Raw genomic sequence first — 23,271 nt, 5'->3', positions numbered from 1 at the left:
GATGGAAATGTATCCTCATGTATCATAAATAATTCTTCCTTCGGGAGAATTTCTTATCAGTATTTAATTATGAGAATACTTTTCTACCGAGAGCTCTGCCAAGTGAAGGCTATTATTATACCTAAATGAACAAGTAACTTTAAAATATGTGTAGCTTATCATACTATGCACAATTGTGTCTACAATTTATTGCTTCTTTAAATGAATTGCAGATTGTTTCTGATTATTAATCTAGCTAAGTTTAACTGCCAATTTAATAATGAATATTTATGATTATTTAATTTTGTTCAACTTTTTAATTAACTTTCATAGACGATCGATTGTTGAAGTTTCTTCTCGCGAATATAATCTTACATAAAAACTTTTTGAACAAAAAAAACCAAACAAACAAAACACCGCGACATCAATCATTCAATGTCGCTGTCATCAGTTATTTTAAAATTTTTGTGCAAGTGGCGTAAATGGGTCGGAGGGAATGAGACCATGAATGCTACTGCCGCCGCAGGGGCAGGAGTGCTGTTCGTATTGTTGCTCCTCCTCATCAGATGGAAATGGAAGTCGCCCAAGGTAGAGAATGTTTACATTTGCGGACTATGGCCTCTGGTTTCTTTAGTACCTTCACTTTGAGGGAAGTACTGACCCTCCTGCTATTGTTACCGTCTAAGGAAGACCAAGGGCACCTGTAAATATCTAAAAAGCACCTTAGTGACACAAAACAGAACTATGACCCGCCATACACGGACAGCCTAAAGCAGAATCGACAGTTTCAAGCTGCGACTGCATAACAAACTACAGTATTCTATGTACACATACACACGGAACCGCTCGAGCAGTGGTGACTTCTTCGGGCAGTTGGCAGCATGGTGAAATTTCTTTGACTATGACTCTAAGAGCAGTCCGTGTATGTTTATCATTGGCTTACTGCTCGATCTGTCCTGTAGGCGGGCCTATAAGCCCTTCTACGGTTCGAAGTGAAGGTACTAGCGATTCTGGAGTCCTTATGACCTTTTGTTCTGGTATGCGGATGCGGGTTACCTCGTCGTATGACTTTTGCAGAGAAGGCCGCATCCGCATGACTGCGGGGCAGGACGCCGGGAAGATTAGACGACCACGGAGAGGAAGCGACATGTATCCACGAAAAGAAAGCCGATTGCATAATGTATACGACGGGATAACAGCTGCCGCACACGAGGTCACATGTAACTGCCACTGAACACGGTCAAGCCTATACATGGACACCAATTGACTACTAATGGCAAAATGCAACGCAAAATTGGCGACTAACGAAACTAGTGAAACGCCAAGTAGCAAAAATTAAGTTTACTTGTGCAGCTTTTGTCTTCTAAATAGTTTATCTTGGGTGTCACTTGTCACCTGATGTGCGGCAGTGCTAAAAGATAGTTTTAAGAAAGTAGAAAGAATGCGGGAATTTTTCCTACTAAAATAAATCATAGTTATCCTACCATTTCCTAATGGTAGCTAAATAGACGTATAATTAATAATCTGGAATTTTTAGTTAACGTTAACTTTCACACACTCTTTTTGCCAATTAAAGTTTTTAATTAGATGCCACACTTATAAATTTTAAAGAATCTTTTAATACATTTGCAAAACAAATCTAAGAATTGCATTTACTTAATTGACTTTGACAACTTTTTAAGCCATATTATCCGTTATCGTGATAGTTTTCTACTGCTGAGAAAAATTACCTGTCCCATTAGGCTTCAGTAGTTAGGTTTTATAACCTCATATACTGTCAACCACTCCATCCCTCCCCAGGAGGTGGAGTGCCCGCCGTGCACGCCGGTCCAGCTGGTGCACCGGCTGTGTCCTCACAACAACGTCGTGCAGAGCTACGAGGTGGAGCAGAAGGACAGCCTGGACGAACACCTGGACGTGCTCACTAGGAAACTGGCTGAGAAGGTATTTGATACGATTTGAGTAACTTTTTCAAGAGTTGTTGGATGATATTGAAACTAAGTGTAACCAAACTTGAACTCGTTTCCTGTGTAGCCAGGAACTACAGCTTGACCGCCAATAAAAACCCAACCAGTGTGAATTAAGGTCAAGTTTTATCCCGGGGGAAAGTTTAAACTTCATCAGTAAAGAGTTTCCACTCTCCCTTTCAGGAAGGCCGTCTCCGCCTCTCCAAGTCCAAAATCCGCGAGACCCAGCACGAGATCGACAACCTCCACGCCATAGACCACGACGTGCGGACCCAGTACCGGGACATCATGGAGTCTCTTCGCAAGGACCTATTGGGCAACGAGAAGGAGTGCAAGAAACTACAGGAGCAAATTGAGTGGGTTTCGCGTCGCCGCGCGGAGTTGAGAGACGAGGTACATTGCGGCTGTCTTGTTAATGTGACCTGATAATCCTGATATACATTTGTGATTTGTATTGTAGTTGCTTTGAAGATGGCTAGTCAAAATATAGCTTATTTTCTTTCTAATACGTATAGAGATAGAGATTACCTACTCTTACCCAGTCCCCAAAAATTGATAAATAAGAAAATTGGCGCATGAAGATTGCCCTTTACCAGTCTTCAAGTTTAATATGCTCATTAGTCATAGCAGCATAGCATACTTGCTACTTTGGATATAAGAAATTGACGATACAGTCGCTTTTCAAAAGAAGCTATGACCGCTACAGAATTGGTAGTCGACTAGTCGCTTGCTATTGCCAAAAGTAGCAAGTCTGCTATAGTCCTTTCTTATTATCGAGGCGACCTAAGTAGCTCCTTTCAGAAACACCTAGACTTCATATCTCGTGACCTGCTTTGTTGTGTTTCCCTTCACAGCATCGTCCAAAACTTTCATAGAAATAGAGATTCAAGACCTTTTTACATTAGGTTCGTCGGGGTCAGAGACTGTATGGGGAGGCGGCGGCGGAATTGGCCAGCAATCTGGCCGAGCTGCAGCGGGGTCGGTCCACCGAGCATAAGGTGACCGAGAAGCCTCAAAGGCAACACTCGCTCACGTCCCTAAGGCACCGAAAGGAACCTCAGCTCCCCAGGGCCTCGCCCGTCGGCTCCATAGTCATCAAATCGCCACCTTCCTCTCCGCCCGAAGTGGTCGCGTCCCAAATGAACCCGCCGATGCAGAAATAACCTCCTATCACGTCATAGTGCTCTGGTACCTTCGTTGAAATTGCTGTGTATTTATTGACTTATTTTAATTTGTTGTTTTTATCGTTTTGTATTTTTATTGTTATAATATTCTTTATTATTGTTTGAAAATAAGAAATGTGGTTGATAATCATGTTTTATTTTTATTTTTTAGACCAATTAGGCCAATCAATCATTGCTGTTCCAGTGTTGCAACCTCAAGATAAGCCAACAAAGGCACTGTAAGATTAATGCCCCTAGCATCGCACACGGGACAAACAACTGCACCGTGGACCCCCTTTATAACTCTCGTTAATTCAGAGGGTTAAAATCCCCGAAAAAGTGAGCACTTGCCTTGTTTACAAGGTTTTAGATTTTAATTTAGATTGGGGTAAAGGTAGCTTCGCGCGCAAAATGACGTAAGTGACGCACAAAATGGCGGTAAAATTGGGTCTTTTTACAGGGACATTGAGTCGCGTGGGTATTTTACGAGGGGAGCGCTCGGAGTATCCATTAAAATCGCATTCGTATGTGATCACCTAATACAATATCATCAAGTCCGTGCCGAGGGTGTTTTGTGAATAATTTCGCGGCAATCTGCTCGCATTTGGATTTGTATAATTTTATAATTTCATAATTGTTGGAGTTTTTGAGCAAAAAGACCGATTTTCCAGTTAAATGTTATCCTTCACTCAATAGACAACTTCTTGGTACCTACCAAGGAAATATAGATATCCACTGCATCCCAGTGAAGAAAGTAGTAAAATCAAGATATCCAATCAAAGGCACAAGCTAAGTTAAATCCATTATACCTAAGGAGCAAAAAAATCACAAATCTTTTGAAATCTGCACAATGCAATATCGCAACAACTTTTTTTTACTCTGAACTAAATTATGTTTCCCTACAAAGCACACGTTGCCCTATTAGTTAGTTGATGTCCGGAATGAAAGCACTTTTCCCATGTTTACAAACTTGACAATCATTGAGTGTTTGCCCACTCAATTACCGACCCTGCCCGCGGGCGAACAAATGCATAGTTTTAAGCCTGTCAGAAACTGCACTTATTTATTTATTTATAAGCACACTATATGTTGTTCCTAACTATACCATTGATTGCCTACTTTAACCATTATTAAAATCTCTACTTACGTTCAATAAAAATAAGTGAAATACATATTTAACAAATGGTGAATTTCCAAAAGCTTTTTCGACTTTCGGAGCTTTTCCGACGTTCACAAGATTCTACGTAAACTTGTGGTTAAAACTGTAAAACAAACTGGGATGGACACTGACTAGGCGATAAGCTTTTATCGCGCCATTTTATGGATTTTACGCGATAAGCCCATACGTTTGTCGTCTAAAATCATCGATAAGATTTATCACGGCGCGCAGCCTAACCCGACTGGACAGGGTTTAGGTGAATAGTGCGACGAAAATTAAATATTTTATTAAATCCCGTTCGTCCCAGTGGTGGGACAAAGCTTGGTGGGACGAACGGATACGAATATTCCATTATAACGGGACTGCTAAGTGCCGAGGCATGTTATGTAACCAATTAATTAAAAAAATGTATTTTAGTCGTACACCACGGGATTATTGGGACAAAGTTGAAAGTTGTCCCATGATTGGATAAGCCAAATAAAAAAAAAATACAATAGAAGTAGGTAGATAAGACAGTACCAAAGTAAGCAAGCAAACGCCATAATTTTTCTATTCTAATAATTTATATTTTAAAATTTGTTAATTTATGTTAAATGTTTTCATATGTTTATATCAATGGGTTAAGTTTTTTACCGCTGTCATTGTCGGTCTTGCGTGCAAGTACAAACAGACAGACGGCCTGAGAGACCAGATGTGGAGCCATCAGAATTTAATTAGGGGGTCTTTTGTCACTTGGAGCGGGTGACGCGAGATTTATTGAACCCGAGTGACGTTAACAGGGGCATTTAGTTCAAATAAACTTTCTGATTCCACTTTATTACTTATTTGAATGGATGTAATTAACATTGATCTATAATTGGTTGTATGCTCGTTTTTAAAATGTCTGCGGTTAGTCAGAGGCTAAGATTGATTATGTATTAGAGGTCGAAAGCTGACAAAAACTGGTGGTGCGGTCTTATGGCTAGGAAAAAATATCTTAAAGACAACTTCAGGAGAAGAGGACTGGTATGGAATTATTTAGTTATGTAACTGAGACTTATCAATGATTAACACATTCATTCTTCTTCTTTGCTAGTGTTCTAGATTTATATCTACCTACCTACGTTCCATGCAAAACCGAAAGTTGTAGAAGACTAGAGGGCTAAACTACCTATCTAGGCCTTCTCCGTTTTGATTCAAACCAACAATAGCCAAAATAAGACGACAACATCAAGTGCGACGAACTGAAATAAAGATTTTACTGAAATTAATTACTTAACCGCCTAATGGGTGTTATAACAGCTCGAGAGGCCACAGTTAACAAGCCATAAAAATTCAGCCGGATTACTCCTTTCGCCATTTAAATGGAATCTAATTGTTAAACAGACGGCAAGCAACATTATCAGCTCGGAGCGAAAGCTTTTAAGACAACCAGCGACATCTATCGGGGCGTGAGTGAACTGTGAATAAGTAGTGCTGAAAACCTCTGAAAACTGGAGAAAGTCAAGAGTTGTGTAAATAAGTGAAAAATGTTATATTTTGAATGGCGTAGTAATGATACTTATTGAAGCAGAGGAAATTGATTTATTTTTATGATTTTGAGCGTGTCGAGAAGCTTACCGTTGGTTGATGCAGACGTTTTGTGAAAATGTACAATAAGAAGTTTGATTTAAGTATGTTTTTGCTAAAACTTTATTTTCATGCACACGGTTTTACTATAATTTAGGTGACTCTACGACTTTTGTATTAAACTGGTGGACACCATAATTGTAGAGCAATTAGAAATTACTAGACTGAACAGCACCACCTTACTTTAACCGTAACTATAACCGGTGTTATGGGATTGGGCAGAATTTTGACGTTTGTTAAAGTAATATGATGCAAGTTGCACTGTGCAACTTAGTCTTTAAAAATACTAAATTGTGTTTCTGTGTATTTTAAAACCGCTCTGTAGGTCTTAAAAATAATACAGTTTCATTAAATACTTATTACAATTTACATGCAACAATAAAAACGTTTCGTCCCCCAATCCCGAAGCGGCGAAATCGCTAAAAGAGGAAGTATTTAAAATAACTTTACATGCTCGCCCCGAAAGCATTTTAAAAAGGAATTTTCCGAATGCGCAGCGATAGATGTAAATAAAATAAAAATGTAAATGAAGACCCCCTCCCCTCCCGAAAAAGGGGGAAACCTCCTCAGAGGGGTGCAGAGTTCGCGGAGGAAGATGCTTTTATACGGAGGTCAGTGGAAGTCAAACATAGGTAAGTAAGTAATTCACACACAATTCGGTATCGAACGAAGAGGTAGGTCAATTCTAATAAAATTCCTCTTCGTTCATTTTCATTTGATAATTTTCGGAAAAAAATATCTATGTATGTTTATTTATATCAATTTTATTAGGACAAAAGGCTAGAGGAACATTCGTCCTAGGCGCCGGATGATAAGTCGCTCCACGTTTAGGTACTAAAGGCATAAAATATAATCTCGCCATCAAAGATGACCCATTTTCTTGTGCTTCTCAGCACTGGCCCGTTTATCGTTCCGAAGCAGTGGTAGTAAAAGTAGCGGTTAAAGTAATACTTGGGACGTGTAACCAGCGCTTTTTAAAAACTATTTTCAGAAAATAAATAACTTTTGAATTTTACGAGTATCTTTGATTATTCCGATGCCGCGATGGTAAGTAAATGCTGAAACCTTTAAACTTGTACGCCAACCTTTAAACCTTTTTAAACTTCTCACATTTTTATTTTAGTTTATTATTCCCATTTGACTTTCACAGAGAATCCATGACGTCTGGCAAAATTATTCAAACCATCAGAACTATTTATTTTCTCTGAAAAAAGGAGAGGGAAAGATATTTTTTAAATAAAATAAACCATCTAGATTTAGAACCACCTTTTCCTACTTCATTAAAAGTGGTCTACCTCCAAAATCCGACGAAAAAGTTTGAGATCCAGCATTTTTTCTCACTCGTAATAAGCGCATTAAGGGTGGAAAAATTTAAACTCCGTGTTCCAAAACTTTCGCGTTTTCTTTTTGCATTAAAACAAAAAGGAAAAAAAGATCGCCTACTTAGAAGGGTGGCAACTTTAATATCCCTCAGATGGTCGCTACATCGGATGAAACTTACGTCGCTATTTCGTTAGACATAAGATACAGTTTTGCAGTTAATCGAAACAGAAAAAAGTTGATGCATTTTTTATTATAAATACAGTGTGTGCCGCTTAGAAAATTTAAGCGATGGTGTCTCGGGAAGTAATTTCAGTTATTTTGTAAGCAATTGTATTCCCGATTATGTTTGTTCGTTACACCGTGGATAATATTGTTTATACCTACTATTTATCTTTACGTGTAAAATAAGTATTTCAATATTGTTATTTTTCTTATTAATATTCTCATAGTTACTACAGTAGTTTAACAATCTATTGTAATGCGTGCCCATGACAAGGAAAGTGTATCTTAGGAGAAATTAATTTGATCATTATGCGCTCTTGAATAGTTTCAGTTGTTGTAGAGTAGTGTGTAAAGTATTAAAAGAGTGGTGATGTGGCGCGTTATAATGGAAGGTAAAATCATTATAAAAACACAAGTATTCATTACATGATTTTATTTAATACCTTAAATACAAAATAATTACAATGTAAGAAACGGTCATGTTTGGTTTCCTAATACTATGAAAGTGAATTACATTTTCTAATGTAAATAGGTATACTGTATATTCCAAATTCCTTCTTACAATGTGAAGGGCGACTGACTGGGGTTTAATACATTTTTTATGTTATTTTCTAATTAAATAACTATAAAAGTTTAAAATTACAGGTATAGATAACAAAGAAAGATAGTTGATTAAAAGCGTACATTATTTTAAAATGTTTTCAGTTAACATAGAACATCGATTATGTATAATTATTATGAATTTGGTTTACAATTACATAATTCCCAATCAGACTCCCTATTTTTATACTGAACCCTAACTACGAACATGAGTGACTATACAGTGACATGTTTGATTATACCAACGTTATTAGTTCATAATTATTATAAATATCCATTTATGGATTTAACATTTGCTATCGTCGTCTTCTATACAAAACTCTGCATTCAACACCCCCTGTAAAAAACGACAAGTTTTAATTACTCGGAACTATAAAGTTAATGTACCTAGCGGAATAGAGAAAAAAAGGAATGAGCGAGGGAGATGTCACTAGCTTCAACAGTGTGATAAAAAGAGATGCGTGATGCGTCGTAACAGAACCGTTTTTTGCAACAATTTGACAGTTCGTTAGCAACTTAGCACTCATTGGTACACTGAAAATTGAAACTCTTGAGATTTTTTCACTCATTTTTTCAGTGAAATCGTGTGCTTCAGAAACTTGGTGCCTGGTTCAGAGATTGATTAATGTACAAAACAGTGAAACCAAAAGAATCTTAGGAATATTGTCATCATCGACTATTTCAAAATCGATTTCGTTCGATCGTGGTAGTTGCTCTATTGCTGATGTCGTGCCCTGAGTGCCCAAGCAACTGCACTCAGGAGGATTTGATGAGTGCTGCTGACAACGCCACTCTTGTGGCGGAGTTTTGGGCTGACACTGTGGTTTGTTGTCGACACGAAAAGAAGAAGTTGCTCTATTAACTTTATGGTTAGGCCCAGAACACACCAGTTTGAAACCGGTTTGAAATGGTCGCGTCATGTGTGGTCTCTCAACGGAATCTATGGCAGAAACTTAGATGCAACTCAAAAGTAACTAGAAGTTGCAGTTTCGTTGCAATGCGTTTCACCGTGTGGTCTGGGCCTTAGTATGAGTAATGTGTATGTATTTTGTTGCCAAATATAATTTTTCTTTCTTTCTTTGATGTGTATTAATTGCATATGAAAACCGAGTGTTATGATAATAATGTTAGCATGTTATGAGTACCGCTTGCATGTCGGCCACGGCGCGATCGGTCTCCTTGTCAGCGTCCTCCAGGTGCTCCACCACTTGCATCTGAGCATCTTGCTCGCCATCTGCCGGGGATTTACACAATTAAACCAAAACCACCCTTTTAAAACTGAGAATTGAGAACCTCCTCCTTTTTAGGGTTCCGTAGCCAAATGGCAAAAAACGGAACCCTTATAGATTCGTCATGTCTGTCTGTCTGTCCGTCTGTCCGTCCGTATGTCACAGCCATTTTTTTCCAAAACTATAAGAGCCATATACTGTTGAAACTTGGTAGGTAGATGTATTCTGTGAACCGCATTAAGATTTTGATGCAAAAATAAAAAAATAATAATAAATATTGGGGGCTCCCCATACTTAGAACTGAAACTCAAAAATATTTTTTTTTCATCAAACACCTACGTGTGGGGTATCTATGGATAGGTCTTCAAAAATGATATCGAGGTTTCTAAAATACTTTTTTTCTAAACCGAATAGTTTGCGTGACAGACGCTTCCAAAGTGGAAAAAAGTTGGTCCCCCCCCCCCCCCCCTCTAACTTCTAAAATAAGAAAATCTAAAATCTAAAAAAAACATATTATTACGATGTTCATTACTATAAAAACTACCAACGAAAGAAAATTGTTTTGAACGAGATCTAGTAAGTAGTTTTTTTTAATACCTCGTAAATCGTAAACCGCGTAATCTTTCATACAAATAACTTAAATAAAAAAATTAAAAAAAATTCATAAATCAATGTTACGGAACCCTTTGTGCGTAAGTCCGACACGCACTTGGCCGGTTTTTATTGAAGTCGTTTAAAAAACAAGAAACACAAACATCCGTACGAATACTAAATTATCAGACGCTCTTCAATTTAGCCTAAAACAGAAGTGGAACTGGGCAGGGCACTTAGCAAGATGGACCAGATGGACCTATCAACAAAATGGTAAGGCTTGGCCCAAAAGGCAAAAGAAACGTAGGACCGCCGCACGGTGGATCGAGCCCATACAAGGTGTTGGACATGGTGCTTTAAATGCAACTACTTAAAACAAGATTGATTTGCATATAAGTTGAAAGATGAGACTTCATTCTATCAAATATCATTAATATCAAGTCATGATCTACTATCATAGCTATGTGGTGCGACCGTAAAGTGAACAAAGTCAAAATCATGGATTTTCTGACTTCTGTTTGTATTGTCAATATATCCAATTTCGTTCACTGGTTTTATGTTAGTACTTAATAATGTATTAGTTTATACCTTTATCTTAATCTGTGTGTTAAAATGAGTGCCTAAAAAACTTCTAGCTTGGCTATTTTGACGTAATTTTAAAAGGTATTTTTTTAAATGAAAACTGCGTGTTTTAGTTGACATCTTGGGCGATCTTTAACAAACCATGAATGAGAGATGATAGATGACAATGTGGGCGATATTATTACTCAGTTTTTGGACCCTTGTTCATCCATATTTTCGAGAAAATCACAAAAAACTAAATAAAAGCGCCTCATTTTTCCGCATAGCAAAATTAACTTAGGTAAAATTCGTTACACTAAAATAATGTCAGGTAAACCAAAGATGTTTATTTTGGTTTATGAGTTATTTATCGTGTGCAATTCAGTAAAAAATACTCATTAAAATGGAAAACCTCAAGGCAAATAGAGATTTGTATGCATTATTAAAAACCACGATGAAAGATCGCGCTAGTTCTTTAGCTAGGATACTAGAGCTGTTTTCCCATACACTCTCTTCAGATAAACAGAGGTAAGTACTAACGTAGTTAATACTTTATGAACATAAAGAAATACTATAAAACAGACATAGTAAAAAAATCACACTGTCATCATCTCAAAAGATTGTCGTCGTTGAATTTAGTACATACCATACATACATTTTGTATGTATTTTTTTCTTAATTTATGATTGTGTTAGGTAGGTACTAAGTTACACATTTTATTTATCAGATAACTATCGAAAAAAATCAATAATTTCATTGACACTGTTTGTCGCAAGAAGAAGCAGTGTCATTATAATGAGAACCAGTTTTTAGCTACAAACGTTCTATTGGCGAATATAAACGTATAATCTGTTGATTGGAGTCAGTTTTGTAGTCCGCCAAGTTCCTATAAAATTGCATTAGTATGTATCTAACAGCTAACAGAATATAAAATCAAGCTCGACAAAATCGAACAAAGTGATTGTGTGCAATGAAAAATCAGGCGTTTACAAAAAAATTTCTTTCATAATTTTAACACTTAATGAGAATAAATTTAGAGTATTGTTAGATTATGTATCTAACAGTTAACAGAATATGAAATCAAGCTCGACAAAATCGAACAAACTGATTGTGTGCAATGAAAAATCAGGCGTTTACAAAAATATTTCTTTAAAAATTTTAACACTTAATGAGAATAAATTTAGAGTATTGTTAGATTATGTTACTCTTTAAATATGGAAATAGACCAAAATGAGTGAGTATTTGCTTTTCATTGAACAATAAATACAAGTTTTTCATCACTATATTTTAAGAATTTTTTTCACTTATATTAATTGCCATCTAATAAGTAAAACCTATCACATTAGAAAGATAAACTTATCAACCTTACACTGTAAAAATTTGAAGTTACTACGTTGACGCAATCTCATTTTATTTTAAAAACACTGAGTAAGGAAGCGATGTCCAACGCTTTGTATGGGCTCGATCCAGTGTGCGCCGAAGAAAAGATAGGGTCGCCGAAGAAAACATAACAAACAAGGCAGGGAAAAATTGGATGCACATAGCCAGTGACAGGGAAAAGGTTTTCGCAAAATGGTTTGCGAAGGTATTTAAAAAAACTCAATTTCGTCAACAATATGGTGTAATTCTAGTTTGTCTCAGAGTTGAGCATAGTTTCGTTTAGTGTGCGTCAGAACCGCGGGTGGGGTATCATGAAATCGAATGAAACATATTCTGGAATTTAGTAGTGTTTTACTATTATTTGATAGCGAAGATAAAAATTTTAGTACTTATCTATAAACAAAATTAAACGAAAAACAAAGTTCCACCGCCAACCTGACGTCAGAATGGCGGGTGGGTAGTTGAACGGTGTACAATACTTAGAAACTGTAAATGCCAATTTTTAGTATCTCTTCATTAAATAAATAAAATAATGTTAATTCTTATCTACGCCTTTTTATTTACTTGTGAAATTTATTTTTTTCAATGTCGGAAGCCATACAAATTTTTTTTTTGTTTAGATTTAAAAGTTCTCTGATTAAAACAGCATTAAACGATAAATGAAGTGCACTGATATTTAATACATATCTACAAGTATTGCATAGTAGAGTAAAAAGATTTAGTAGTTCTACTAAATACAAGATGAAACGATTAGCAAAGTCCGCCGCCGTCCATTCTGACATCAAGTTGGCGGGTGGAAATAAAACGGTGTAAAATGCATAAAGACTATAGATGTTAACTTATTATAATAGTCCTTTGGTAACTACTTACATTTATTTTAAAATTTTAACTTTTAACATCTTTAAATATTATTTATTTCATTATTTTTAATAACCATTCTGTGCGCCCACATGTTAAGAGTCGCGGCTTAGATTAAATTATGGATTGTAATTTGTATTGAAATATGACTAACTTGTTTTGTGAGCCTTAAATAAATAAATAAATAATAAACCCTTGTTCCACATACTGTATGGAATGAGATCTAGTTGACGGGAGGGATGATCGGGATCACATTCTTTATTAGCCATGGAACATTTCTCTCGACAGAGTAAGAGCAATGAGAATGAGAAAATGTTTTAAATTACTGCGTTTCATCTTTTTAATCTATTATTTAGGTACTTACCTACTTACTAGTAAACATTTACATACATTTACAATATTTAAATAAAACAACTGCTGTTTACATAATTTATTCATAATCATCTCTAAATTAACTATAATATTATTATATCCGCCAATATTCCTAACTATAATTTACAGTCTTGATAGGAATTCTCATCTGAGGACTTAGTGTGAGTTAACATCAAAGAAGATTTTAGTTCTTGAAAGTTTCCGCTAGGTTCGCTGTCATACGTTTATTGTTACTTTTGCAGTCGACATCGAATGCGTTTGTCATAAACTCACACTACGCCCCCTGCTCTGAGGAACTTCTATGTAAATGTTTACTAGTAAGTAGGTAAGTACCTAAATAATAGATTAAAAAGATGAAACGCAGTAATTTAAAACATTTTCTCATTCTCATTGCTCTTACTCTGTCGAGAGAAATGTTCCATGGCTAATAAAGAATGTGATCCCGATCATCCCTCCCGTCAACTAGATCTTATTCCATAAAGTATGTGGAACAAGGGTTTATTATTTATTTATTTATTTAAGGCTCACAAAACAAGTTAGTCATATTTAAGTACAAATTACAATCCATAATTTAATCTAAGCCGCGACTCTTAATATGTGGGCGCACAGAATGGTTATTAAAAATAATGAAATAAATAATATTTAAAGATGTTAAAAGTTAAAATTTTAAAATAAATGTAAGTAGTTACCAAAGGACTATTATAATAAGTTAACATCTATAGTCTTTAAGCATTTTACACCGTTTTATTTCCACCCGCCAACTTGATGTCAGAATGGACGGCGGCGGACTTTGTTAATCGTTTCATCTTGTATTTAGTAGAACTACTAAATCTTTTTACTCTACTATGCAATACTTGTAGATATGTATTAAATATCAGTGCACTTCATTTATCGTTTAAAGCTGTTTTAATCAGAGAACTTTAGAATCTAAACAAAAAAAAATTTTGTATGGCTTCCGACATTGAAAAAAATAAATTTCACAAGTAAATAAAAAGGCGTAGATAAGAATTAACATTATTTTATTTATTTAATGAAGAGATACTAAAAATTGGCATTTACAGTTTCTAAGTATTGTACACCGTTCAACTACCCACCCGCCATCCTGACGTCAGGTTGGCGGTGGAACTTTGTTTTTCGTTTAATTTTGTTTATAGATAAGTACTAAAATTTTTATCTTCGCTATCAAATAATAGTAAAACACTACTAAATACCAGAATATGTTTCATTCGATTTCATGATACCCCACCCGCGGTTCTGACGCACACTTTCGTTTACATACGTCAGTGATCGGTACTGTGCCTTGTTGATGCACCTTGTTGTGGTACTTCAGGCGTCTGGATCCGGACAGAATTCCGGACAGTGTTAGTGAAAAAAGAAATAGATCTCGTTGCCTATTTACCTTCGAACGACGTGATAGGCCGACTGTGAGGTTCCGTCCATAATCTGTCCGGATGCGGACAATACTCCGGACAATTTGAATGAAGATCCTATGAACCTATTTACCTTCGGACGGCGCGTGATGGGCCAGCTGCAAAGTCCCGTCCACAATCTGTCCGGACAGCACTCCGGACAGTCCGGTGGCGTTCATCTGCTGACGCATCTTCTTGGCTTGCATCTCCAGCTGCTGTTGTATGTAAAGCTCCTTGTGGTGCACCTTGTTGTGGTATTTGAGATGGTGGGCTTTGGTGAACTTCTTGTTGCATGGGCCGCAACTGGGGGGAGATATTGAGATTGTTACCCATTTACCAATTAATTCAAAACACAAAATTTTCTAAATTCACATCATGGAAGGCGCTGGATGCAGGCCGCTATCAACCGGCAAAATTAACGCCCGTATTCACAAACGATACTTGCTTAAGTGAAACAGCATATCGAACGCACAGCGTTGAATAGAGCTCTGTGATTGGTTCATGTGTCACCCTGTGCGTCCACACGCACTGTGAAACCTCATAGTAATGTTTGTGAATATGGGCGTACGAATCATTGGGGGAGACCTATGTTCAGCAGTGAACGTATTTTGGCTGAAATATTACTTGCTTTAAAGTTAATAAAAAGTCTTGAGTGAGTAAAATGATGACGTCAGCATGTAATGACATACAAATTCTATGTATAGAAAAATCGTGTTTTAGCGCTCTTAAAATAAATTTCAGTAGATCGATGGTGTTAAATACCTATTGAGACAGTTTTATGAGTTAGCGAGATTAGTAATTTGTGCAGTAAAAATTACACATTAATTCTAAAACTGACCAAATGATTGTAGATTTTATAGGTATCAAATAAACAGATCCCATCAAAAACAATACTTGTCAAAAAAACCAAGTCTCGCAACTCAGTTGTTCTACGGTAAAAAGTTGTGAGATCCATGTAATACCAAGTCCAGGCCAGGAAATCTTTAACGTTTTACATAAATTATTGACTTGGCCATCGCACTAAATAATTTAATTTACACGTGTTTTCATGCGATGGCCAAGTCAATATATTTATGTAAAACGTTAAAGATTTCCTGGCCTGGACTTGGTATTACATGGATCTCACAACTTTTTACCGTAGAACAACTGAGTTGCGAGACTTGGTTTTTTTGACAAGTATTGTTTTTGATGGGATCTCATTTCTTTTTGTATTTTGTAGACAGCAGTTATGTATCTAGAAAACTGGACCGAAATTGAAAAATTTTACTCGACTTGGCGGTTGCACTACCGTGCCCCCAAATATCATTTCTTTTTGTATTTTGTAGACAGCAGTTATGTATCTAGAAAACTGGACCGAAATTGAAAAATTTTACTCGACTTGGCGGTTGCACTACCGTGCCCCCAAATATTTTAGTTTTTCCTTGATTCATACACCAAACACTACTTATATTCCAAATTTGAAGCTTCTAGGTCTGCTAGAAGTGCCTTAGAGTTTTGATGATCGGTGAGTCAGTGAGTCAGTGAGTCAGTCAGTGAGTGCCAAAATTAAGTAACTTTGACCCGTTATAATTCTTAAACTACTGGTTCAAATTGAATGAAATTTTAAATATACCGTGTCTTTACAATGCCTGCATAGCTAATGAAAATTCAGCCTTCTAGTTTTATCCACAACGAAGTTACAGGCGGTCGAAAATGGCCTGAATTGCTTCGAGAAAAGGATGGTACGGCCGTGCCGCTTTTTTGCTCGACTTGGTGGGGGCACTGCCGTGCCCCCAGATAAATGATATTGAGCCAGCGCTTATCTTGATATGCCATCGTGCGTACATAGAAGTCTTATGTAATATACAATATACTCACGAGTATTTCTTCTCCCCAGTGTGAGTGAGCATATGGTTGGCGAGCACGTACGAATACGTGAACGACTTGCCGCACACCGAACACTGATACGGTCGGAGGCCCATGTGTAACCTGTGGTGGAATATGATTAATTAGTTGTGATACTATTGAAAAAGTAAAGGTTGGTGAGAAGAATAATTGTAAAAAAATAATTTCATTGCCTTTTTGAGGGTTAGAAAGTAATACAAAAGTTTTTTTTAAATACATCTGATTCTCCTTTCTTTGAATCACGTATTTGTTGATTATGTCTATTAACCAATTTAAAGCAAAAATGTAATAAGAGATTTGTATGATCACAGCCAGTGGCTGGTATTAATTTTGTTCAGTCACAAATGAGTGGTTTGAGCAAAGACTTATCTATGTCCTATTTTCTTACCTGTCTTACTTCTGCCTCGTGTTACCTCTTTCTCTATCTTTTCCTGCGTCGCCTCGTGATACCCATCTTAAGTCTAGTGCTTCTGCCTCAAGTTACCTCTAGCTTCTGCCTCTTGTTACTTCTTTTTCTTTTCGTTAAGCCGCGCTCGCACACGCGACACTTGTATGGCCGCTCGCCCGTGTGACGTAACATGTGTCGCTACAACGCCTCATTCATGACGTACGCGTATCATGTTACCTCTAGCTTCTGCCTCAAGTTACCTCTAGCTTCTGCCTCACACTACCTCTTTCTTACCTCTCATGCTTCTGCCTCGTGCCGTAGTCTCCAAAGCGGCGCTCGCACACGCGGCACTTGTAAGGCCGCTCGCCCGTGTGACGTAACATGTGTCGCTTCAACGCCTCATTCATGACGCACGCGTAACCACACACGCTGGCGACACGTTTACGTTACGTTTAAGTTAACAAGCCTAGGGTTAGAGTGATGGTTGCCGTAAGTAAACCAGTTTAGAGTGGATTAGTGATGGTTGCCACATACCAAATACCTGTTAGTAACGCGACGTGATATGACACTGCGATTTTTGGAACATCTGAAAGGTTTGTGTAAGAATCTATGCCCATGACGCTTTCATACAAGCAGGCGCATATTGAACTCTTGTTACCGCGTTCTCATGCAACCACTTAGGGCTCCACGAGTTAATCAAATTATGGCGTTAGCCGGATCTCCAACGCGCGTTTTGCCTTACACAACAAAAACGTCAACATTCAACATTTTTGCAGGCAATTTTGTTAAACGTTGACATGTTTTTGTTGATTGTATAGGGCAAAACGCACTGGAGACCCGGCTTTATGTGAGCCTTTAAAAAACTGATGCTGTCTGCTCGTAAAAAAACATCATCTACATAGTCCCGCAACAAAACACTCGCCTTTCGTGCTTCTGTCGGGAACCGAAGTCGCCGAAGCGTCGGTCGCACACGCGACACTTGTAGGGTCGTTGACCGGTGTGCCGCATCATGTGCCGCCGGAGTTCCATGTTCAGAACGCACGAGTACCCACACACGCTGGAAGAACGCGGAATGTTTTACTACCCTCCGTAGATTTTTTTTATTTTTTTTTTGTTTTATTTATTAGGTATAAGTATACTACAGTTGAAAATTCGACATTTTAAGGTAAATTTTAAGGTAAGCTGAGAATGCCTATATGGCGTTAAGTTCGCCTTATGTACCAATTATATGGCATAAAGGCTTAAATAAATAAGACGCAATGTTATACTACGCTAGTCAGTTAAAATAACGCGCTAAGTTATACTACGCTAGTTTATTATAAGACAAAAAAAGAATGGACTTTGCATTAAGGTAGGTTTTATGAAGATTAGTTCCGATTTTCATTCATAGATGGCGTTATCCTGAATTAACTCACGGTTTCATGATAGGTTTTTATAAGATTTTACTTCTTGAACTATAGTTAGGACGTAGTAACCCTTACGTATGACTATTTCGAATAAACACATTCCATTAAATAAATGCAAAATTATTTAAAAAAAAGTTTTTACCTACTTTGTTTAGTTTCGATTCATGGGTGCGGGTGCGTTTTGAACATGGTTATTTCAAAAAAAAGCTCAAAATGTCAATACAAATATGTGGCAACCATCATTATTTGCGACATGGGGACAGGTGATTCAACAATTTAATATCACTCTAGATACATGAAATATAAGGTTCAATTGACAGTGTACCGTTTATGAAATGTACTAACATTTTATCAACATGCCCCAACCCGCACCCATGTCTCGAATTATGAAAGGAATTTAAGTTTTTAGTTGGTTTAAATATTGAAATTCACTGACTTTAACTTGATTATCATTTAATAGTAAAAAAGTAAAAGTTAAATTATACTGAGGTGTGAATAAGAGCTTGAATACAGTCTCTTAAATCCGGTAACTAAAAGGGTTAAAAACTTTTAGGATTAATATTTATTATTTATAGAATATAAAGAACTTTAAAGCTAAGTTACACCACCTTAACCACCTAACTTTGACCGTAAATCGATAACTGGACCTGGTGGTTTTTGTATGGAGTTTGACAGATTTCTGACGTTTGTTAAGTTATGCTTCAACCACACCAAAGCGTGCAGATCGCCATCGCCGGTGCGATCATAGGCCAATGACAGGTCGCACGACCCATGACAGTCCGCGCGACCTGTCATTGGCCAATGATCGCTATGTTAGTGTGGTTGAAGATTTAAAGTAAGATGGTGCAACCCAGCCTTAATTATCTAATGCTTACTGATCACAGTAACAGCTTACCTGCAAACAAAAGGCTTGATGCCGAGATGTCGGCGAATGTGAGCCTGCAGCGAGGCGTTGGACGTGAACGAAGAGCCACATGTCTCACAAGTGTGCCTAGAAATCAAAATCGAAAATATTTTATTCAATTTAGACCACTAGTGGCACTTATGAATAAAAATGTATGTCATGTAATAAAAGTTGTAATATGCATAAATAAATAGTCTATGGCCAGATTTCTTCTGTAGGAATTGCTCCAGCCATTCTTAGGAAACCCTGTATAAACTGAACATTGTTTTACAAGTGGGCGAGAAAAAAATTAAAAAGAACATCCAAGAATTTTACAGTTTAGATTATTTTTAATCTGCAATTCTAAAATAAGCTAATAAGTTTTCTTGCCTTTTTAAATTTTTAAAACTTTAAAATCAATGAATGTAACTGTAAAGAAATCCTCTTATCTAAGAACTAGCGGCCCGCCCCGGTTTCGCACGGTTGCAATGCAATGGAATTTACTGGCTTTTCTCTTCTTTAATATGCATGTTTTATACCTATAAACCTACCTCCCACCTCCATCTATTAAAAAACTGCATCAAAATCCGTTGCGTAGTTTTAAAGATACACAGGGACAGAAAGTACACGGAAAGTGACTTTGTTTTATACAGTAGAATCCCGATTATCCGGATCAATTAAAACCAGGGGTGTTCCGGATAATCAAAAATCCGGATAATCGAATTCAAAGTAAAATCATACAATAATTACCTTTTTACAATAGAAAGGGATTTCAATACATCTTTTAAAATCTAAAAATCTAAATTTTAGACCATTGTATGAATCCATTTCTTTTAACAATGAACTAAACGACGTCCGTACCGTGTTACGGTGGCGGCGCCTTCTGTTTTTAAAGGTCCAAACCTCAAATCGGTAATTAGAAATCGTGAAGAATGAGTCCGGATAATCGGATATCCGGATAATCGAAGTCCGGATAATCGAGATTCTACTGTATTACGTAGTGATTTGCTTTATGACGCTACTGCTTTTCCTTTCACTCTACAGCATTTAGTCACAAAAATTACAATAGAAATAGGCATAACAAAAACTTACGTCTTCTCATAGACATATTTCTTCCTCTTTGCATACTTCTTTTTCTTCGGCTGAGGGTTGAGTATGTGCTCCGGTATGGGTTCTGAGAACGCGAGTATAGTTTCTTTTAATAGCACGTCCTCACCGTCATCCTCCTTGGATTTTTCTGGTTTGTCTTGGATTTGGACTTTGCGAGGCCGGCCGCGTTTCTTGGGGGCAGGTTGCTGTAAAAACAATCAGTTATCATTAAATAATGAATGCAGAGAGATCAAAGCCTTTTGGTATGTGCTTCGTTAAAAATTGTGTTACCAGTCCAGTAGCCTTATTCACGTAACAAAACTTCAACGACAACAAAACACTGAGTTGCGATCCTATCGAGTAATCATTCTATCGAAATGACCCTTGTGAATACGGATTTGGAACTGTTTTTCAATGGGACGACGTAACAAAACTTCAATGACAACAAATCGATGAGTTGCGATTCTATCGAGTAATCGTTCTATCGAAATGACCCTTGTGAATACGCTTTTAGAACTGTTTTTCGGGACGACTTCTGAACGTCAGCGAGATCTTGACTGTTGACTGTCAAAATACCTGAATTAGGGCAGTTATGTTCTAACTCAGAAACTACAAGTGCTAGGAGTCTCAAATTTTGCATGGGGGTTCTTTTTAGAACGTAGGTGCTCACTAAGATGATTATCACACTACACAGCGCTCCGCCGCGGTCCGCGTGGCTACATATAAAGAATCCCGCGCGCAGACGCGTTGTCAGTGTGTTGTGCCGCGCGTGTTTTCTATACAGACTGAGGTACTTGTATACAATGATTAAATCTGTCGTTCCGCGTACCGCGGCGGAGCGCGGTTCAGTGTGATAATCGCCTAAGACAGGATTTTTAAAAATTCAACCCCTAAGGGTGTAAAACATAATACTTTTTAACATCTTAACAACAAAACTTACCACTTTCTCAACAACCTCTGCTTCAGATTCATTTTCTTCACTCTCTGGGTTAAATTCTGGATCATCGTCAGCAAAATCTGTAACAACATTGCGATTCTAAATTGTATAACAAAACATTTTGTTCTATTATTAATATTTAACACTTGTAACTTTGTTATTTGTCAGGCTTTGCTTCAGCACTGATACTGACAAAAAGTGTCCGAAGAAATAGAAATGTTACAAGTTAATAACTATGTGTTATGAGCACTTTGGAACCAGATTTTGTTTTTCAAAGTCCTGTTAGCCTCTCGTACTAAGCTAAATATGCTTGTATCACGAGTGAGCTCACTACAATAGTCGAGCGCCGGCGGGGACCGAACCCGCATTCCCCGGATCACGAGTCGGCCAGTCCGACCCCTTCACCGTTCGGCTATCGTGGCTTCATTTCTGATGATGATGAGATTACTGAAATAAATGATTTGAATTTGTCATACCATCACCCAAATGCTGCTGCTCATCCTCCAGAGGCTCCTCTTTTATGGCCTCTATAGCCAATGTGCCGCTTGCAATCATCGTAGTCAACGATTCAGGCTCTTTCACCGGCTCCCTCGGTTTCTTCCTCTGATAGGGTGATAGATCTGCAAGGTATTATTTATGATAATGCATATTCAGCCTCTAGTTCTAAAGTAGGGTAAAATTCCTGTCATTGGACACTTACTTAAGGGCATGACGTTGAGTTATTGGACAGATCTTTAATGAATTTAAAATAGCATTGCTATTACAATAACTAAGGAATAGTGACTGATAGAGATAAGGTGACAATTTGTTTGAAGTCATATTATAATTTAGGACGTTCAATGAGTGTTTTATCCAATGACTGGAAAATTTAATTAAAATTAATTAATCAGCTTTATTCTGAAACAATTTTTAGTTAGAAATTATAACTATTTTTAATCATTTATCAAAAAGGTATTAAAAATTACGTACGGATCTGTCCTTGTTCATTAGGGTATTTCCTCGGACGGCCCCTCTTCTTCGGTTTTGGAGCTTTCGTGACCACGGAGCTACTTGGTGTCTTGTTGAGAGTCCGCGTCCATGTGGCCGTAGGGTCGTGCTCAACCGGCAGCTCGTATTGTAAGAGCAAGCCATTCTCTTGCTTTATGGTGATTGTCTCGGTTTCTGTAGCTGAAATAAGCGTACAAGATTGTAAAACAAAGTGTATGCTTTGTAAGGCTTGAGTTTATATGAGAAGAATGGTAAATTATTCACAGTATTATAAATTTAGATACAGAATACAATTAAATTGGTACTGCCCGTTATCACCATCAATTCCTAATTTTTAAGTGACCCCTATGAAAAATTCCTGTTGTGTGTTACCATAGGGGTCACTTAAAAATTAGGGATTGATGGTGAAAACGGGCATAAGCCAACTGACCAGTCCAAAGAAAGGTATTTCTATGAAGGAACTTACGTTTGGATGTTGAAGTGGAGCTCACAGCAGCACTACTCTTCATGAACTCCCCAAGACATTCTTTCAAAGTGGTATTCGATGTTAAACATTGCTGCTTGAACTGATAGGCGAAAGTAAGCCTATCTACGCAATTCAAACATATCAGCGTCGGCAGAGAATCATTTTTACACACCTAAAAATACACATTCAAAATGACCATGAGATGTCAATCAACAAGATTTTCCCAATTTTGCAAATAGGGATGACAGCAAAAAATCACCAAATAGTTACAAAATAAAACAATATAGCAACATTATCTTAGGAAAAAATTATAGGGTGGCCATCGCAACCATTTTGGTGTGGTAATTTTTCCATACCTTGATGCCGCAGCAGTAGGTGTACTTATCGCCAAGTTGTTGATTATTTTCGTCCCAATCGAACAGGGAAACCATATCACCCGTTTCCAGGCAAACTCTACAAGTTAATTGCCAATCCATTTTGATATAAAACTTAGAAAACACCCAAGAATTAGATTTTAACTCCTAATAATTTTTAGCATTTTCTCACCGGAAATTGATATATATGGCAAATTTAGCCAACATCACAAAACTAACGCTTGCGCCCACACGTCAAGCATTGCTACGTTTCGTTGTACGCAAAAAAAAGGAAAAAAGTTTTAAGTACGATAATTAATAATTATGATATTAATTTAAAATACACTTCATGATTAACAACCAACATTGTTATTGAAAGAAATGTTTGACTTGATACGATCGAGTACCTCAAAACTTTTTTTTTAACTATTACTTTTTCTATTGTAGTGAAAATTAT

The 23,271-nt window shown here is 37.1% G+C and overlaps 2 protein-coding genes across 7 annotated transcripts; one reads left to right on the top strand and one right to left on the bottom strand.

Annotated features, from left to right (window-relative positions):
• The first annotated feature begins 402 nt into the window (after positions 1-402).
• Positions 403-3,257, top strand: LOC135083732 (uncharacterized). Of its 4 annotated transcripts, none has more exons than XM_063978456.1 (5): positions 403-567; positions 1,057-1,159; positions 1,780-1,923; positions 2,130-2,339; positions 2,852-3,257. In XM_063978456.1, the coding sequence occupies exons 1-5, from the start codon at positions 488-490 to the stop codon at positions 3,107-3,109; spliced, it is 795 nt and encodes a 264-aa protein (XP_063834526.1). In that variant the 5' UTR covers positions 403-487; the 3' UTR covers positions 3,110-3,257. The 4 variants fall into 4 exon arrangements, with proteins under 4 accessions (XP_063834526.1, XP_063834525.1, XP_063834528.1 ...); XM_063978455.1 differs by having other exon boundaries at positions 1,057-1,192; XM_063978458.1 differs by having other exon boundaries at positions 1,057-1,192; positions 2,801-2,890.
• Positions 3,258-7,839: 4,582 nt separating this feature from the next.
• LOC135083980 (zinc finger and BTB domain-containing protein 24-like) lies at positions 7,840-23,029 on the bottom strand. 3 transcript variants are annotated; one of them, XM_063978739.1, is made up of 12 exons: positions 22,818-23,029; positions 22,462-22,633; positions 21,978-22,175; positions 21,485-21,628; positions 21,012-21,088; positions 20,075-20,277; positions 18,995-19,090; positions 17,616-17,750; positions 16,279-16,389; positions 14,516-14,724; positions 9,167-9,255; positions 7,840-8,358 (listed from the first exon to the last, which is right to left on the bottom strand). In XM_063978739.1, exons 1-12 carry the CDS (start codon positions 22,935-22,937, stop codon positions 8,308-8,310), a joined length of 1,605 nt encoding a protein of 534 aa, XP_063834809.1. In that variant the 5' UTR covers positions 22,938-23,029; the 3' UTR covers positions 7,840-8,307. The 3 variants fall into 3 exon arrangements, with proteins under 3 accessions (XP_063834809.1, XP_063834811.1, XP_063834812.1); XM_063978741.1 differs by lacking the exon at positions 17,616-17,750 and adding an exon at positions 16,988-17,122; XM_063978742.1 differs by having other exon boundaries at positions 21,015-21,088.
• Between the last annotated feature and the right edge of the window lie 242 nt (positions 23,030-23,271).

The sequence above is a fragment of the Ostrinia nubilalis genome, chromosome 24 (genome assembly GCF_963855985.1).
Source record: "Ostrinia nubilalis chromosome 24, ilOstNubi1.1, whole genome shotgun sequence".
Classification (NCBI taxonomy): domain Eukaryota; kingdom Metazoa; phylum Arthropoda; class Insecta; order Lepidoptera; family Crambidae; genus Ostrinia; species Ostrinia nubilalis.
The sequence above is the reverse complement of the archived record's forward strand: the minus strand, read 5'-3'. Positions and strand labels throughout refer to the sequence as shown.

What these genes read in the sequence shown, in the direction of transcription:
- LOC135083732 (XM_063978455.1), top strand. Translation starts at nt 488, where the DNA reads ATGCTACTGCCGCCGCAGGGGCAGGAGTGCTGTTCGTATTGTTGCTCC. An exon ending in TAACAGCTGCCGCACACGAG is followed by an intron (nt 1,193 to 1,779) that starts GTCACATGTAAC and finishes ATCCCTCCCCAG; the next exon opens with GAGGTGGAGTGCCCGCCGTG. An exon ending in CTAGGAAACTGGCTGAGAAG is followed by an intron (nt 1,924 to 2,129) that starts GTATTTGATACG and finishes TCTCCCTTTCAG; the next exon opens with GAAGGCCGTCTCCGCCTCTC.
- LOC135083980 (XM_063978739.1), bottom strand. Translation starts at nt 22,937, where the DNA reads ATGGATTGGCAATTAACTTGTAGAGTTTGCCTGGAAACGGGTGATATG. An exon ending in CTCCACTTCAACATCCAAAC is followed by an intron (nt 22,176 to 22,461) that starts GTAAGTTCCTTC and finishes CGCTTATTTCAG; the next exon opens with CTACAGAAACCGAGACAATC. An exon ending in GCAGCAGCATTTGGGTGATG is followed by an intron (nt 21,089 to 21,484) that starts GTATGACAAATT and finishes ATGTTGTTACAG; the next exon opens with ATTTTGCTGACGATGATCCA.